We start from the raw sequence: 17,057 nt of genomic DNA, 5'->3' as shown, positions 1-17,057 counted from the left end.
CCCCTCTCTTCCACTTGCATTCTTTCTCTAAAATAAAAAAAAATAAAAATAAACGAGGTATAATTGACATATAATGTTGTATTAGCTTATAGCACACATTACAGCATTACAAAATAATGATTCGATGTTTTGTATATATTGTGAAACTGTCTAAACTCTTACATCAAGAATTCTGCCCAGTATCAATCACTAACTACACTTAAACCCAAACCCCAAACCCTACAAATATCCACTCCTGACCTATCTTTTGTGAGGTATTATTAAGAGTGTTGCAGTGGGAGTCTGCCTCATTGTGATGAGTATTAAATTTTGCTCTGATTGACCAACAGATTATTCAGGTGACCATTTGGGGCAGTCTATGCTGCAAAGGCAGCAGGTAAGTGAGTGGCTTAAGGTTATGGAGGAGCAGAGCCAGATGCTGGTCCAGGCCTTGTGACACCAAGTCTAGTAGCTTACGTTAGAATTAGTTGGACCCTGAGGATCACCTCCTGCAATCTTTAAATTCCTGGAAAATCAGGGATTTAAATAATTAACCTGTTTACACAGCCTGGTCTTGAGATACCTTAGATCAGGGATTTGTTCTGTATTATTTTCCCCAAATATTTGTTATTTTTAAAAGTTATTTCTAAGACACTAATATTTCATGGTATCTTCTTAAATCACACTGGATTTAAAGTTTATGTGACTTCTCTCTCTGTGCACCCAAATCAGCACAAATGCCCACCTGTTGCCAAAATGATTTGGCTGAGGTCTTCTTTCTGTGTCTTCCTGTAACCTTCTGCCTACCTCCCTGAAGAGGAACCTCTTAGATGAAACTAAGGACAATAAGGCTATGAAAATAGAAGACTTAGGAAAATCGAGAGTGACAGAGCACTAAAACAAGTCTCTGCTGCACTTCTTTTCTGTTGTATCAAGGCAGACCCATCCATTAAGATACAGAATCTGTACCTCCTTGTCCTTTCCTTCTTTCAAAGCCTCCTTCCAAAATGCAAAGGGTCACGGGAGTGGCCATTTTTCCCCCCAGCTTTACTGAGGGATACTTGGCAAATAACGTTGTGTAAATATAAGGTATACAACATGATTTGACGTACGTATATATTGTGAAGTGATCGCCACCAATAAAGTTAGTTAACACATTCATCTGCTGCCATAATATAGGGTAGGCCTATTTAATTGCTTACTCTGAAGTGACTGCAAATGTTTTCCTTTTCTTTCTTTTTAACTTCTCTTGTCCCTTCTTCTTTGTTTTTCTTTCCATTTGTTGTTGTTGTTCATTGAAAAATAGCACAGAAAAATGCCCATGGACCCATAGGTATTGACCCAATCAGTTCTTGACCTTCTTACATTATAATGCAGATAGGATATATTATTATTATCATCGTCATCATCATTACTACTACTATACAATTAATGAAAAAAGGTAAATACACCCAAAGAAACTGTCAGTTTGACATCTTGCCCTTAATTCTTGCAGAGACTAATGTAGCACCAACAAGGAAAACATTTTCACAGAAAAAGAGCTAAATGGCTTTTCTAAAGATCAAATTTGTATTCTTAAAAAAGTCTTCATTTTTTTCTAATTGTAGCCTCTTATTCCTGAGATTGACCAGGTAGCAGCTCTGGCAGCCTACAGTTGCCTCTCAGTTTGTAGTATGCTGGGCTGTAGTAAAATGCTACTGGGTCTGGGTGTTCCTCAAATTACACAATTATTAGGCAAGACTGAAGGCGTCCCTATTCCCTAATAGTCTTAAAAATTTGGCTCAGGTAACTCCACCAATATTCTCTTTTTAAAACCACTTCTGCACATTTAAAAATCAACAGCTAAATCCCTCCCTGCAATGTTATTTAGCGGTAAAGGATGTGATTTCTAGCACAATTACATCTGTGTTTTAATATGACTTTGAGAAAACACCAGAGAGTTCTATCCATCCAGTAAATTCACTTTTATGATATTGGGCACCATGATGTCAGCTTTCATAATCAAGCAGATGAGCCAAATCTGTCAGAAAAAGTCTGACTTTATTTTTCAACTCATATAACATGTTATTATTATTATTATTGTTATCATCATTGCTACTATATTATGAGTGAAAAAAGGTAAGTGCACCCAAAGAAACTACCAGTTTGACGTATTGACCTTAATTCTTATAATGTCTGTGTTATTTCTAAGGCCTAACCCTAAGGTAGATGAATTCTTGGAAGGAGGTTTTCCAAAAACTTGTCACCTAGATAGACAATAAGCTGTTGCCCAATGGGATCCCCTTTCTGGAGAAACTTGCGTGGGAACAGTCACTGTGTTTGGGAACCCAGATCAATACGCACCATAGCTTCACCTTCCTTGTGCATGAATTACAGTCTCACTGTGTTTTGTGTGTGTGTGTGTGTGTGTGTGTGTGTGTGGTGTTTTTTTTTTTTTTTTGTAAACTGGGAGCAGGTGAGTAAGGAAAAGGTAGTGGAAAAGAAAAACTGGAAGACCAAATTTAAGAAAATTCACAGAGAGGTGAGGCTCTGGAAGTGACTTCTTCCAGGGATGCCTGTCTGCCTGTGCTCTGAAGTCTCTGGGAGCCCCAGGGTACATTCAGGAAGGTAGTTACTCTGGGTAGGTGAGTAATGTCATTTTGGTTCCTAATTTGGTAAGTAGACTCTGAATACAGGCTCAGAGTATTACAATCCCCTCGTGGGTCCTTTGGATTGGAGGCTGAATTCTCTTCCCCGTCAGTGCACGGCATGGTCTGTCTTGTGTGAACAGAGGAGCATCTTCAAGACGCTAGGGATTGATCCTGCCAGGAATTCGTCTAGTATAGTAGTTACAGCTTGATAAAGACACTGGAGTACCATGCAGCATTCAAGGCCGGCCCCCCATGACGTTATCTGGTGGCAATGCCAGGATTGAGCCAAGTGGACTCAAACTGAAATTGGGATGCAGGTTGTTAGAGATTTGCTGAGAAAGCTTTCCTTTCTCTATTTAACCAGACCTTTTATGATCATCTCATCATATTTTGTGGTGATAATACATAATAAGCCCAGAAATGATTGTTCTCCTCTCATAAAAGGCACTGCAGCACATACTCATATCTGCGCGAACTGTCAGCAGATAAAAGACTGAATACCAGAATACTGTCTTGACTAGTTACTAGGATTGTTTTTGGCACACAAATTTCAAGTACTGTTATAAACTCAAAATAGTGTCTCAAACCATATATATTAGCCTTATTTCCTCATTACAGTCATCCAAGTTGTGATATACACTCTGGCAAAAACTCTTTAATGACCATTCCTAGAACAAAGGTAGACTAGAAGACAGTCTAACTCCTTCCTCTCAGCATAAGTTGGGAAGGGTCTTCCCAGTATAAATTCATCCATTCACCTTGTCAGCCATTCTCCTTCTAGCCTCCAGTATTTAGTTGTATTGTTACATGCGCCTGTGTAATATGTGCGCCATAAATAGCATTCCGAATGCTCGTGCATTGTTATAAAGATCATGCTCTTTCACGTTATGACACAGTCTTGCAAAATACTCTTAAGTAGCTAGCCTGATTTTCCTTTCTGGTACTTCATCAAGGCAGGTTTAAGAAACCACTGTTGAAATTACACATTTTCATAAGCATTTTAAAATGGATATGCTTTTGATTCTTATAGGTTTTAAATACATTTACTCTTAATAGGTTAATAAATCATAATTACTTCTAAAAAGCTTACCATTTCCCCCTTAGATTGTGATTTGTCCCTTATATATCACAAAAGAAATAAAACATGGAAGAATAAAAGTAAGTTATAGTCATCTTTTTGTAAATGTTCATACTTAACGATTTATGTGTATGGGCATGAAAAGAAAAATGCATGACTGAGCTAATAAAATATTATTTTTCCAGGAAAGATATAAATGATGTATTTGACATTATTTGTAACTACATAGTTACCCAGACCTACTTTCTAGCAGAAAGTGTATATTGATACTCAGAAAATTAGTTCATTAAAGAGAAAAGAGTTTTTTTGCTGGATATAATCCCACTAGGGTTAAATATGTATCAGTGTTTAATGGTGTTACCTTAAGATTTTAGTGACTGCAGTCTCTTTTTCTAGAAGATTCCTTGCCCTGATGCTGAAGACAGACTTGCGAAGCTGAAAAATTGTAAGTGTGGGTTATTAGTTTTGGAATGTGAAGGGATAATATACTGACAAATAATTACATACATTATATAGAGAACAGTATTAAAACATCAAACATAATTTTTTTTTTACTGACGCATCATTATATGAGTGATTCTATTCTTTAATTTTACCTTCTATTTTTACTTTTATTTGGGCAGAAATGCAAACAAGCTTGTGGGGCCACACGTCACAACTATGGTGGTGATACATTGGCTGTGCTCATTAGTAATAATGTCTTACATCTGAATAGGCTTTTCAGTATCCAGAGAATGTAGCATTGAGACAAATATTGGACTGCTTCTTGCTATCGTCCAGCAAACTGTTCTCTAATCCACTTTACACCTGTTTCAGGTTCTTTTATTTTTTTAATGTTTATTTATTTTTGACACACACACACACACACACACACACACACATGCACAGAGTGTAAACAGGGGAGGGGCAGAGAGAGAGAGGGAGACACAGAATCCAAAGCAGGTTTCAGGCTCCAAGCTGTCAGCACAGAGTCTGACATGGGGCTCGAACCCATGAACTGTGAGATCAGGACCTGAACCAAAGTCAGATGGTTAACTGACTGAGCCACCCAGGCATCCCCTGTTTCAGGGTCTTAGCCTGTGACTTGGTACTAATCTGAACGATGAGTTCAGGAGTTGCTTTGCCCACTGACATGGAGACAAATGAGATGAGCTTTCAAGGTTGCTTCCTAGTTAGCAATGATGAAATTATTCCAGGGAAAAGCACTAAGATAAACAAAATCCTGGAGGCTGCCTATAAACCAGAAGATTCCTCAAACTCAGCTCTGTCCTGCCTGATAGTTGCAGAAGTCAGAGGGGTGACAGGTGCGCAGGAAACTCAAGTGGGCAATCAGAGGGCAGAGAAAGAACAGGGAAGCATGCCAACCTAGGCAGATTCATAATAACAAATAACTAGGAAGGGTAACTCCAATAGTCAGACCAGAGATAACACTTGGACAACGTCCTGCTCATCTTTTTTGTTTTTTTCATCTTTTTAAACATTTATTTATTTTCAATAGACAGAGAGAGACAGAGTGCGAGTGGGGGAGGGGCAGAGAGAGAGGGAGACACAGAATCCGAAGCAGGCTCCAGGCTCTGAGCTGTCAGCACAGAACCCGACACGGGGCTCAAACCCACCAACTGTGAGATCATGATCTGAGCTGAAGTCGGACAACCAACTGACTGAGCCACCCAGGTGCCCCACGACCTACTCATCTTGATCAGTATATCAGGTTAGATTTTCTAAGCACTTAGTATGATATTAGTGACTATTAGAGATACAGCTTACTCACAAATCAGAATTGTTTACCTGAATCGAAAAGCCTAGTTACAAAGGCAAGGCTATTATGCATGAGGTTACCAGTAAAAAGTAGACAGTAAGGTGCTGGCTGCTGTGTCCAGCAGAAAAGATGAGCAGGCTGCACGATTCGGGTGGGCACAAATAGCTGTATCTGAAATAGCAAAGATGTCACTGAAGAAGTGGACACTGCACTAGGCCTTGAAGGATGGTTCAGATTTTCATAGCAAAGGAGGCTGTGAGCAAAGGACTGCAGTTGGAAATGCATGCGTGGGGCAAAGAGATCCAGCGCAGATGATATGCTTACGTGCTGAGCTTGGTGGAAGAAACACTGTAAGGCATACTGTGTTTCCAACAGATTTGAGGGAGGAAAAAAAATGAGCAGGAGACAGAACAACTCTGTATCCAGTAAAAACAGACTGTCTAATTTCTTTTAAACAACATAGTGACTTCAGGTACAAAGTCACAGAGCTCCATTCTACAACAAACAAGCCTATAAACAAATACTATACTGTCGATCGACATGTCCATATGGCCACAGCTGGAGAGGAAGTGACAGGCACAAACTGGTCTTTTCAGCCACACCTGACAACCTAGATAACACCATATCCAGCAATATAATTTTTGTATTTCACAGCAGATCTGCAATAAAGGGAAAGATCATTGAACACATTGGCAATTTCCCTCATATGAAGAAAGATGGAGCACTCATATATTTTCAATAATGAAAAACTGAATTGGTTTTTTTACTCATCAGAACTCATGGAAGAATAAGTTAATGTACACACAAGGAAATAAGCGTGGATGCCATTTTTTTCAGAAGTTACATTTTTAGGGTAGTGCACGGAAGGCTGTTTACCATGATGGATCCTAAAACTTTCTTAATCTCCTCCCCTCCCCTTGAGGTGACTTTGGGCATGGATTTAACCTCCTAGAGCTGACAGTCTATCTCCCAAGGAATGTTATTTAAAGTCATTTGCAGAGACAGAAGGGTCTCATCATGGTGGTGCTTTTGTCCTTTGGTTCCTAAGCACACACATTGTCTGTCATGGGAAAGGCCCGGGGTACGGAGGCCCTGAGACTGCAGGTTTGGGGAGAGGTCTGGACCCCACTCCCCTTATTTCATCTCTGAAGGACACTGACATGCCTTAGTCATCTTTCCCTTAGTGAAGGTGATGGTCTGAATTCAGTCACCTACCTACTGCCCTGTAATTGAGCAGCTGACACTTAACACAGAGTTCTTCATGTTAGAAAAAAACCTTTGCAGAAACTGGGGATAATATTTATTATATTGATTCCAAAATTATTTCTGTGCCGTCTAAGATTGCTAAAGGGCTGCTGGGTCTCCTTTGTCCTAAACCCGAACTAGTTAAAGTAAAATACACTATTAATCTGTACGAGGAACTTCCTGAGAACTGATTCTTTAACAGCAGAGGTAGCAAAAGAATAAATACTCTAATAGAAGAACTTCAGATTCAGCCTCAGGATCTACTGATTGATCGATTGGCTGATTTTTTAAGTAAGCTCTATGCCCAACATAGGGCTCAAACTCATGACCCCGAGATCAAGAGTCCCAAGCTGCACCCACTGAGCCAGCCAGCCAGCCAGCCAGCTACCTCTAGCTTCAGGATGTTTTAAAAGAAGAAACATTGGCATCTATATCTATCTGTCATCTATCTCTATCTAAACATATATGATAGCCCAGATATGTATTTAGTTATATATTTTAACGGTTCTTTTTTTCTAGTAAATAAAGAAAGCCTATAGTGATTATCTAGTACCCCTCCCCTTTTTGTTATTTCTGTAGTAGAGCATTGCACATTTTTTTTTTTCTGCAAAGGACACTGCTTGTCCCAAGTATTCAGAGCTATGCTGCTCTGCAGTGCCCTCTTCTGGCTCCAAAAGATACTGACAGTCACCTGAAATGATCAAAATAAGGAATACAGAAATCAAGTTCAGGATAAGTAATTTTAGACCTGAAGTTTAAATTACAGGTAAGGCAGGTGCCAGTAAATGTTTCTTCTGGATGTAAACACATCAGACATGTAGGACTTAAAGGGAAGGGTATGGATGACATTACACGGAGTCTGCACTGAAGAAAATAAAAGATTAGTTGAAAAAGCCCTTTTTGGTGGTTTTCTTTTGTTTGTAAATCTAGTACATCCAACTCCAGAAGACAAACATTCTCTGACTGAATTATCAAAAATACATTTAAACATTCAAACAAGAGACACCTGGGTGGCTCAGTCAGTTGAATATCCAACTCTTGATTTTGGCTCAGGTCATGGTCTTAGGGTTTGTGAGTTCGAGCCCCACATTGGGCTCTGCACTGCACTGACGGTGTGGAGCCTGCTTGGGATTCTCTCTCTCTCCCTCTCTTTTTCTGCCCCTCTTGTGCATGCACTCTTTCTTTCTCTCAAAATAAATAAACTTAACAAAAATTAAATGTTCAAGCAGCACAGAGATTTTTTTTGTCTTAAAATTTTAATTTAAAAGGTATTTTCAGAACTATGCACTTTAACGTGAAATTCAGGAGGTTCAAATTTGCAGTTATTTGTGGTTGAATAATTCGGAGCTGAAGGACACAGCAATGGATGGATCTCGCTGATTTTCTGGCAATTTCTTTAACATCTTTTAAGCTACAGGTACACCTCCTGCCTGCCGCCCCCCTCCCCCAACCATAGTTGAAGGACCGGGGGCATGTCACCTGGAGCTTCCAGGAGTGTGGATTTTCCCAAGTGCACATTCATGCCATAGTTCACATGCTCCTCTGTCTTCTATACCTCTTGCAAATTGGTAGTTGGACCCAGAGTCTCATCTGGCTCATACTTGATGGTTTTGGCAAGACCACAGGTGGTGGTGTAGCTTTTCATCAGAAGGCACACAATGACTGTTCCTCTTTTTGTGATGTTAGTAGTATTGATGTCTATTGCTTAGATCGTTGATTCATTCAGTTTCTAAAATTGACACTTCTTTCTCATTTATTAGTTGGAACACCTTTATAATGAAGTACTTCCTCTCATGCACTATTTGGTTACTCATTAGTACAGTTCATATGGAAAAGGCAAAGTAAATGTTGATTCTTTACCTTTACTTATTCATTTTTTATGTAATTAATTGGTTTTCTATCATCCTCTGAAGGTGACCAATTAGTAGTTTCAAAATGTCATCATTGGGGCACCTGGGTGGCTCCATCGGTTAAGCGTCCAACTTCGGCTCAGGTCATGATCTCGCAGTTTTTGAGTTCGAGCCCCGCATCGGGCTCTGTGCTGACAGCTCAGAGCCTGGAGCCTGCCTCAGATTCTGTGTCTCCCTTTCCCTCTGCCCCTCCCCTGCTCAAGCTCTGACTCTCTCTGACTTTCAATAATAAATAAACATTAAAAAATTTTTTTAAAAAAATAAATAAAAATGTCATTATTGACTTAAGGACTTAAATATATTTGGTTTCAATCCATTACAATCATTATCCTCATGTGAAGTCAAAGAGCATTGGGAGATTTTTCAAAATGGCTCATGGGTTCTTTTGGCCTGACTTTAGTAGTCTTTGTCTAAGCTTCCCTGTTATTAGTATGGCCAGATATCCCTAGCTCATCTTGTATATGCTTCCTATTCCAAATTACCATTTTTCTCCAAAAAGCCTTCGTTTATTTATTGAGAAATGGGTTTCAAGCACACAATTTAGTGATACTCTTCGCTACTGAGTGGGTCACTGTTTCGAGGGCTTTGCCTGATTTTATTCTGATATTTTCTATTTAAATTCAGGACTCTGCACTTTTACCTAATCTCTTCCATATGACATCTGTATCTCTTCTGTTTCTGTATCCTCCCATCCCACATCAAAACTCTTGATTATCAAATATACAGAGATAACAGACATTAGACTATCTGCCAATTACTCATTATTTTTATTTCACATTTCATAGGCACTAGTCTTAGCATTACAATACCTATTTAACACAATACAACTAATGGATATTTAAAAAATGCATACATTCTTCCCATTTTCCTTTCATTTGTACACTTGTACTATACTCATATTAGCAGAGCAAATAGATATTGCATATTTTTCTCTTTATTTTAATCCTCATGTGGTCCTAGTTAGTCATACACAGTTTAAGAATGTTTGCCACCTGTTCTTATGTTAATGTCTTAGAGTCATTTTTGGAATTCATTTTGGTTGTTTGAAGCATGTTTTTTAGTAATTTCCTCAGGAAAGGAACTCATAGGAACTCATAGGAACAACATTACTTACATTCTTACATCTTAATAGTAGTTGTTTTCTTTTCTCCTTTAAACTTGAGAGGCGGTTTTCCTAGACATAAGAAAGCTGGATGACATATTCTTTTTCTGGGTATCCTATATATGTGATTCTAATTTCTTCTGACATAAACCATTCCTGCCAAAAAGTCTGATGGTAATCAAATGTTCTTCCCTTTATAAGTCACTTGTTCATTTTGAGCTGATACCTATTTTTGTTTTCTTTTATTATTATATTATTATTATTATTGGTTTTAAGTTTTCAAGTTCCAGTTAGTTAACATGTAGTGGAATATTGGTTTCAGAAGTAGAATTTAATGATCCATCACTTACATATAACACCCAGTGCTTATTACACCCTCCTTTAATGCCCATCCCCCAACCACCTCCTCTCCAGTACCCCTTAATTCTCTACAGTTAAGAGTGATACATTAAAGACATATGTTAAACATATATATGTATATATAATTTTAAGTTATTACATTATATTATTATATTATAATTATAATACTAATTATAATATAATGATATAAAATATATAATACATAAAAATATATAATGTAATAATTAATTATAATAAAATAATATATTAAATATATATGTATATATAATTTTTTAAGTCCTGTAATTTGTCTGCTATATGTCTTATTTTTGGTCATTTGTTATTGATGTTTTCAGTTCCAATATATAGCTTCAAATCTTTTTACATTTCAGAAAAGTTTAATGCTGTTCTGTGCTATGGCTTTTGTTTTCTTCTTTCAGGATCTTTATAATACAGATCTGGGACCTTCACTGAAATTCTTTGATTGTCAGTTTCTTTCAAATCATTTTCATTTCTTTCTTCATTTCTTTTTGATGTCTTCAAATTTCCTCTTTTTTACTTCCTAGCTTTCTAAAGGCATCATCTGATGTATGTAATCACTTTATGTTCTGCCTAGTTTAGTCTTCATTGCTTTTACTAATATAGTTGACCCTTGACCAATGCAGGGGTTAGGGGCACTGACACTCCATTCAGTTGAAAACACACACATAGCCTTTGACTCCCCCCCCCCCCCAAACTTAACTGCTAACAGCCTACTGTTGACTGGACACCTTACCAATAACACAGTCAACTAACACATTATTTTGTATGCCATATGTATTATATACTGTATTATTACAATAAAGCAAGCTAGACAAAAGAAAATGTTATTAAAAGCATAAGGAAAATACATTTACAGATAGTACTGTGCTGCATTTATCAAAAAATCTGCACGTAAGTGGATGTGCACAGCTCAAATTCATATTGTTGAAGAGTCAACTGTACTTCTTTCCTGAATTCTAGCACCTTATGTATGAATTTCTTACTTTTGTTGCTATTCTAGTCTTATGTAATCTGTATGTCTTTTTAAATTTTATTTATTTATTTATTTATTTATTTATTTATTTATAATTTACACCCAAGTTAGTTAGCATATAGTGCAATAATGATTTCAGGAGTATATTCCGGTGATTCATCCCCTATGTATAACGCCCAGTGCTCATCCAACAAGTGTCCTCCCTAATGCCCCTTACCCATTTAGCCCATCCCCCTGACAGCCCTTCCAACAACCCTAAGTTAGCTCTCTGTATTGAACAGTCTTTCATGTTTTGTCCCCCTCCCTGCTTTTATATTATTTTTTCTTCCCTTCCCTTTTGTTCATCTGTTCTGTATCTTAAATTCCACATATGAGCGAAGTCATATGATATCTGTCTTTCTCTGATTGACTTATCTCGCTTAGCATAATACCCTCCAGTTCCATCCCCATATGTCTTTTAACTCATTTTCCCATATAATGCTACAGTTTGAGCCATTGGTAGGTAGGTCTTTAGGGTAAGTTTCACTCTATTGGGACAGTATTCTGTTCCTTATTCTTTGTCTCTTACAATTCTTGTAGGGAATTTGGCTGTGATAAATTTCCATTGCTCATGCTTACACACAGTTTTCCTGAACACCTTAGTATTTCCTTCTAGCTTCAGAGTGTCTTCTTCTGTGGTTTTAACATAGTGAACCATATGGCAGCCTTCTTTCTGAGATTTCTTGGCTTTGTTATAGGGAGCAGACACCACCAAGTTTATCTGGATCTACTTTTCCCCTCATCACTCTTGTCACTGGCCTGTCAAGTTTGTTTCCACTCCTGGATGTTTTTCTTTGTGTGGAGCTAGGAGGTGTGGTCCAGTCTCAAAGACATTACATGCCCTGTAACTAACTTGGCTTCCTCCCCAACAGCACCAATACTATGTGTTATACCCCAAATTCATGTGTTGAAGCTCTAGCCCCCCAGTGTGAAGACATGAGGAGAAGGGGTCTCTGAGAAGTACCTATGTTTAGAGGAGGTCATGAGGATAGCGCCCCATGATGGCATTTGTGCCCTCATAAGAAGAGGAAGAGACCAGAGCCCTCCCTCTTTCTGTCATATGAACATGCAGCCAGAAGGCAGTCATCTGTGAACCAGGAAGAAGAACCAGACACCAAATCTGCTGACGCCTCGATCTTAGGCTTTCCAGCCTCCAGAGCTCTGAGGGATAAACGCTTGTTGTTGAAGTCACCCAGTCTGTGGTATGTGTTGTAGCATTCCAAACAGACCAAGTCACCTTGCAAACCATGTGGCTATTGTTTTGTCTACAGCTGCTTTGACTTGTGGTTTGTGGATACCTAATTTTGTTGTAAATATTGTCTATGGTTGTTATCTAGGTATTCTATTTACTTTCATGTTATCTAGGTATTCTATTTACTTAGTTCAAGGAGATTAAGAAAACTATGCCAATGCTTCTATCATTATGCCGGAAGACTCCTTACATATTTTTTGTTGAATTTTAATGCAGATTTATCATTTTTATTTGTCTTTTCAAAGAACAAAATGTTAGTTTTACTAATATTACTTATTGCTTCTTTTCCCCCTATTTGATTAAAATATACTTATTTTCCCCTCCCACTGTCTTAATGTTTTCTTGGTTGGTATTTTAATAAATTCTTGAGTTAAATATTTGGATGATTAGTGCCAGCCTCTATTATTTTCTAAATATGCACTCAAGGGTATAACTTTCCCTCTAAAAATGCCTTTGGTTGCTTCTCATAGGTTCAATCTACACAGTGTTTATTAGTTTTCAGTTCTAGAAACTTTTTATTTCCATGTGGTTTCTTCTATGCTGTCTAAATTATTTAAAAGTGATTTTTAAATTTTGAAAAGTGTTGGTGTTTTCTGGTTGTTATTTAGTTTCTAATCTTATTACACTTCTGTTAAATAATGTCTTCTCTAGCATAGTGATTTGGTTCATGTTTAGAATTCCTTTCTGGTATGTAAGTGGTCATGTTTTGTAAATCATTTAGGTGTGCCTCAATCAAAATATGTGCTCTTGGAGCGCCTGGGTGGCTCAGTCAGTTAAGTGTCCAACTTCTGCTCAGGTCATGATCTGAGCTGGTGACTTCGAGCCCCATGTCGGGCTCTGTGTGGACAGCTCAGAGTCTGGAGCCTGCTTTTGATTCTGTGTCTCCCTCTCTTCTGCCATCCCCCACTCATGCTCTCTCTCTCTCTCTCCAAAAAAATAAATAGAAAATTAAAAAAAAAAAAGAATGTTCTCAAGTCGCTAAATGAAGAATTGTATAAATGCCCACTACAGGAAGCTAGTCAACTGTGTATTTCAAATATCCTAAATCCTTATTAATTTTCTTGGCTCTTTGATCGTGTGCTAAGGTATCTTACAAATATTTGTAATTTAATTTTCAAATTAATACTCATAGGTATGTGTTATTATCTCTTTTTCACAGGTGAGAAATCTGACAATCATAGAAATTATGTTGTTTAGGTCACTCAAATTATAAATTAAAATATTATAATTAAGTCTAGATTATATAGCTCAATGTTCAAATCTCATCACTAAACATGTGTATCTAAAATGTCACAAGGCTTAACAGTATAAAAAAAGGATTTTCCAAACTATACTGTAATACAATGCTGTTTATTTGACATGAAAGGTTTGGTTTATACATATAACTTGCTCTTATCCCAAATCTTATGCAAGATCTAAACTAGCACGTTTTTCCTTTGTTCCGTACGTATATGCATACCTGATTTTCAGAATAATGACCCTGAAGCACAAAAGGAGATCAATAACTTTTCTCACCTATTAATACCAGTATGATAAGAGTATTTATATTTTACATTTACTGATTGCTGAAATCTGGGATCCATCACAACTTTCAATTAAGTAGAATATTAATTCATTTATTCAACCACCAGGGAGTAACCCTACACTATCAGGGAATAGTAGCTTCCTTTGGAATGCTGCTGTGCTTAGTCTGAACACCTGTATTCTCTGGTAACCTCCTTCAAAATGAAGCCATTAGTATTTACTTGAGACAGAAAACCATAGCTATTCTAAGTATTCAGCTCACTTTTTCTGATTTGGAGTTGTTAACAACGTATTTCTGTTTGTAACTGAGAAAAAGTTTGAGAGTCATGTTTTTCCTTTTTTCATTTTTCAAATATTAACAGGCTGACAATAAATGGAAATGCATTTATAAAAACATATGACCATAAAGCACAAAACCATGGCCCAATGAACAGGGCTTGATGAATGTCATTTCTGCTGGAAAGGTGTAGTGTAATTATTGTAATTAGCTGCTTTATTGAATAAGTCTCCCACATAAAATGTCATAATTGGAAATAAGCAATTACTTAAAATTACATAGGTTGAAGGTGGTAGGTACATCATTCAGCCGTATTTTAATTTTTCATGCACCTGTGAACTGAAAACTAATACCATGGCGCATAGGACAGATCATGTGTATGGCAGGATGTTTCTATAAAATCAACTTTTTATAAAATTGACATTATGCTTGGAAAGAAAGAATTTAAAAAGGTGATTAGTGTAGGCAGCAGCAAAATTAAAATAGTGACATTACAATGTATGCAAAGGTGAGTACTGTTATAATAGCATGTTATGAAGCTTTGAAATATGCCTTAGAATGTGGATTTTGTGAAAAGGGAGTTTTAGATGATGGGTCAAGAGTTTTGATCTTGTTATTTCAACATTATAAATTCTGAACCCTGAAAAAACACCAGACATAAAAATTTAAAAATATATAAATATGTACACACACACACACACACACACACACACACACACACCCTTCACAGTCGCCCTTTGGGGCCAAGGGCACCCATACCCATTGATTTCTGCTCTGTGTGTGAAACACCTTTTTATCTTTCTGTGAATTCCACCGGATCATAGGCTCCATATGGTATGGATGGTGGATTCTTTGTCCACTACATTTCTCTCCACTGTCCAGTACTGCCTGTAATTTGTTCTTGAAATGTATTTACAGAATGAATACATTGCTTAATATTAGAGATGACTCTTTTCTGTACTACATTTCTTTTCTTATGAAGTGAATCCTTGAAATAACAAATGTGAATCAGGTAAAAATTACAAAGGAAGCCTATTTATTTTGAAATGCACCAATTCACTTGATAGGAAAATCTTGTGAAACTAGAAACCAGATGATTGGAAACTTAATTGGTTTGACAGTTTTTGCACTAGATTGCATGACAATGCTTTAGTCAGTCGAGCGGCGTTGGAGATTTGGCCGAATCTCCAACAACTTACACATCGCTAGACCAGTGTAATGATGCCGATGATTCAGAAGATGAGGGAGAACCAGTATCGTCAAAAACAGGTATGCTCAAAGTACGCTACCTACTGGTGGGAAACCATAATATACACTATAATATATACCTAAGCATATCACTTCATGCTTAGAGCTCATATAGACAGAAAGACAAAAACCAAAAACCTGCAGAGATTAAAAAAAAAAAGAGTGGATTTATGATTCTGGGAGAAAATGCCAGATGCTTTTAATCATGCAGGTATTTGTGAATTTAAAATCCCAGGCACTCTGGGAGCAGTGCTTGCTCTCCAATTATGATTCAATTGTATTTGAACTTTAGATCCAAATATACCAGCCCCAGCAGCAAATGTTAACACATTGGGATCGGTATTACACTTAACGGGAAAGTAAAACTTAAGAGTAAACTATACTCAAAAGAGAAGAACATTGAGACAGGGGAGTTAAATGTAACTTTCACAGATAGGCTTAGTTGCAAAGTCAGCTCTGATCATTGCTTTGGAGACAGCACCAAAAAATTGTGGTTAAAAGCCTTCTGTATTATCTACAGATGATGCTTGATCCTAGATGCATTTACTTTTGTACTTCAGTGGATGTACACCTAAGGAATTTGAAGTACTTATAATCCCAGACCCAAAATGATTATACCACTAAATATTCTGCAAGAAGAATCACTGACCGGGAATTTCTCCTCTTGTGTTAGCTGACGCCAGGACGCGATTTTTACCTGGACCCCAGCTCACTGTGTGCATAGAAAGGGTCTCAAGAAATAACTGAAATGGAAAGATGTGCACTCAAACTCAGCTGTACTTTGATCTCAGCACGAAAACATACTACAAAGGCCAATCAAAATGAAAGAAAAAGTTTTCATTTATATTTTGTATCTTTTTGTTTCCTCTCCATTATTGTGAATAAATGGACAATCAATCACCTACTAATGCATTTGTAAGCTAAACACAGAAGTCCGGAAGTCCAGAGAGTTTTCACATTCTGTCTGGTGGCTTCTTCCCTCCCCCCCGACCACATGGTTTGTAACTCTGCTATCCGGCCCCTGGTGAGGTGGTGATGCCATGTAATCTCCCACTGTCCTCCTAGAGATGCGTCTTGAATAGCACCGCGGAGATGCTAAGCTATTATTTTAGAAAATCCTTTCAGAAGAGTAAAAGCCCTAAAGATGAAAATAGGCTGTTCTTCCGCACCCCCCCCCCTTTTTTTTGGTGAGTAAATGTTCATCCTGAAAATTATAGATCAGTTAACTTGCTCTGTATGTAGTTACTGGAACAAATCATCAAACACTCTATAATCACACAGAAAAATACAAAACGCTGTCTGGCAATCAACAAGGCTTTGTGAAGAGTAAATCTTTACAGAGCAATTTAATTTACTTCTTGAGAATCTGAGACACTATGTAGGCAATGAGGGTAGTAACTGAAATATCACAAAAAATCAGACTAAAAATATCATATTCATGAGCAATAAGGAAAATAAATCAATAATTAGTATATTGTGCTTAACTAGACTGTTAGAATTGGAGGTTAATTTGTTTATGTAAAAGTCCTTTGTCTTGACTGATGAATGTAAGTCTATTTGCTTAGTCTGAATTCATGGTATGGTTTAGTATCGGTAATCTTTTTTATCTGGTGTTAGAGGCACGTGACATAAGCTATGCCAGTGCAATGCTAGGCATTTA

At 37.4% G+C, this 17,057-nt stretch overlaps 1 protein-coding gene across 7 annotated transcripts in view; it reads right to left on the bottom strand.

Moving 5' to 3' along the window:
• The window catches only part of NALCN (sodium leak channel, non-selective), a 317,181-nt gene that overhangs the window by 63,850 nt on the left and 236,274 nt on the right, over nucleotides 1–17,057 (bottom strand). For all 7 annotated transcript variants that reach the window (XM_053890708.1, XM_053890599.1, XM_053890639.1 and 4 more), the window contains one exon: nucleotides 4,049–4,122. In XM_053890708.1, coding sequence (XP_053746683.1) covers nucleotides 4,049–4,122 — 74 coding nt within the window. The remainder of the gene's footprint in view (nucleotides 1–4,048; nucleotides 4,123–17,057) is intronic.

Source organism: Panthera pardus, unplaced genomic scaffold (assembly GCF_024362965.1).
Source record: "Panthera pardus isolate Hobbes unplaced genomic scaffold, ASM2436296v1 HiC_scaffold_1, whole genome shotgun sequence".
NCBI classification, from domain to species: Eukaryota; Metazoa; Chordata; class Mammalia; order Carnivora; family Felidae; genus Panthera; species Panthera pardus.
Note: the sequence above shows the minus strand (reverse complement) of the source record. Positions and strands in the feature narration are given on the sequence as shown.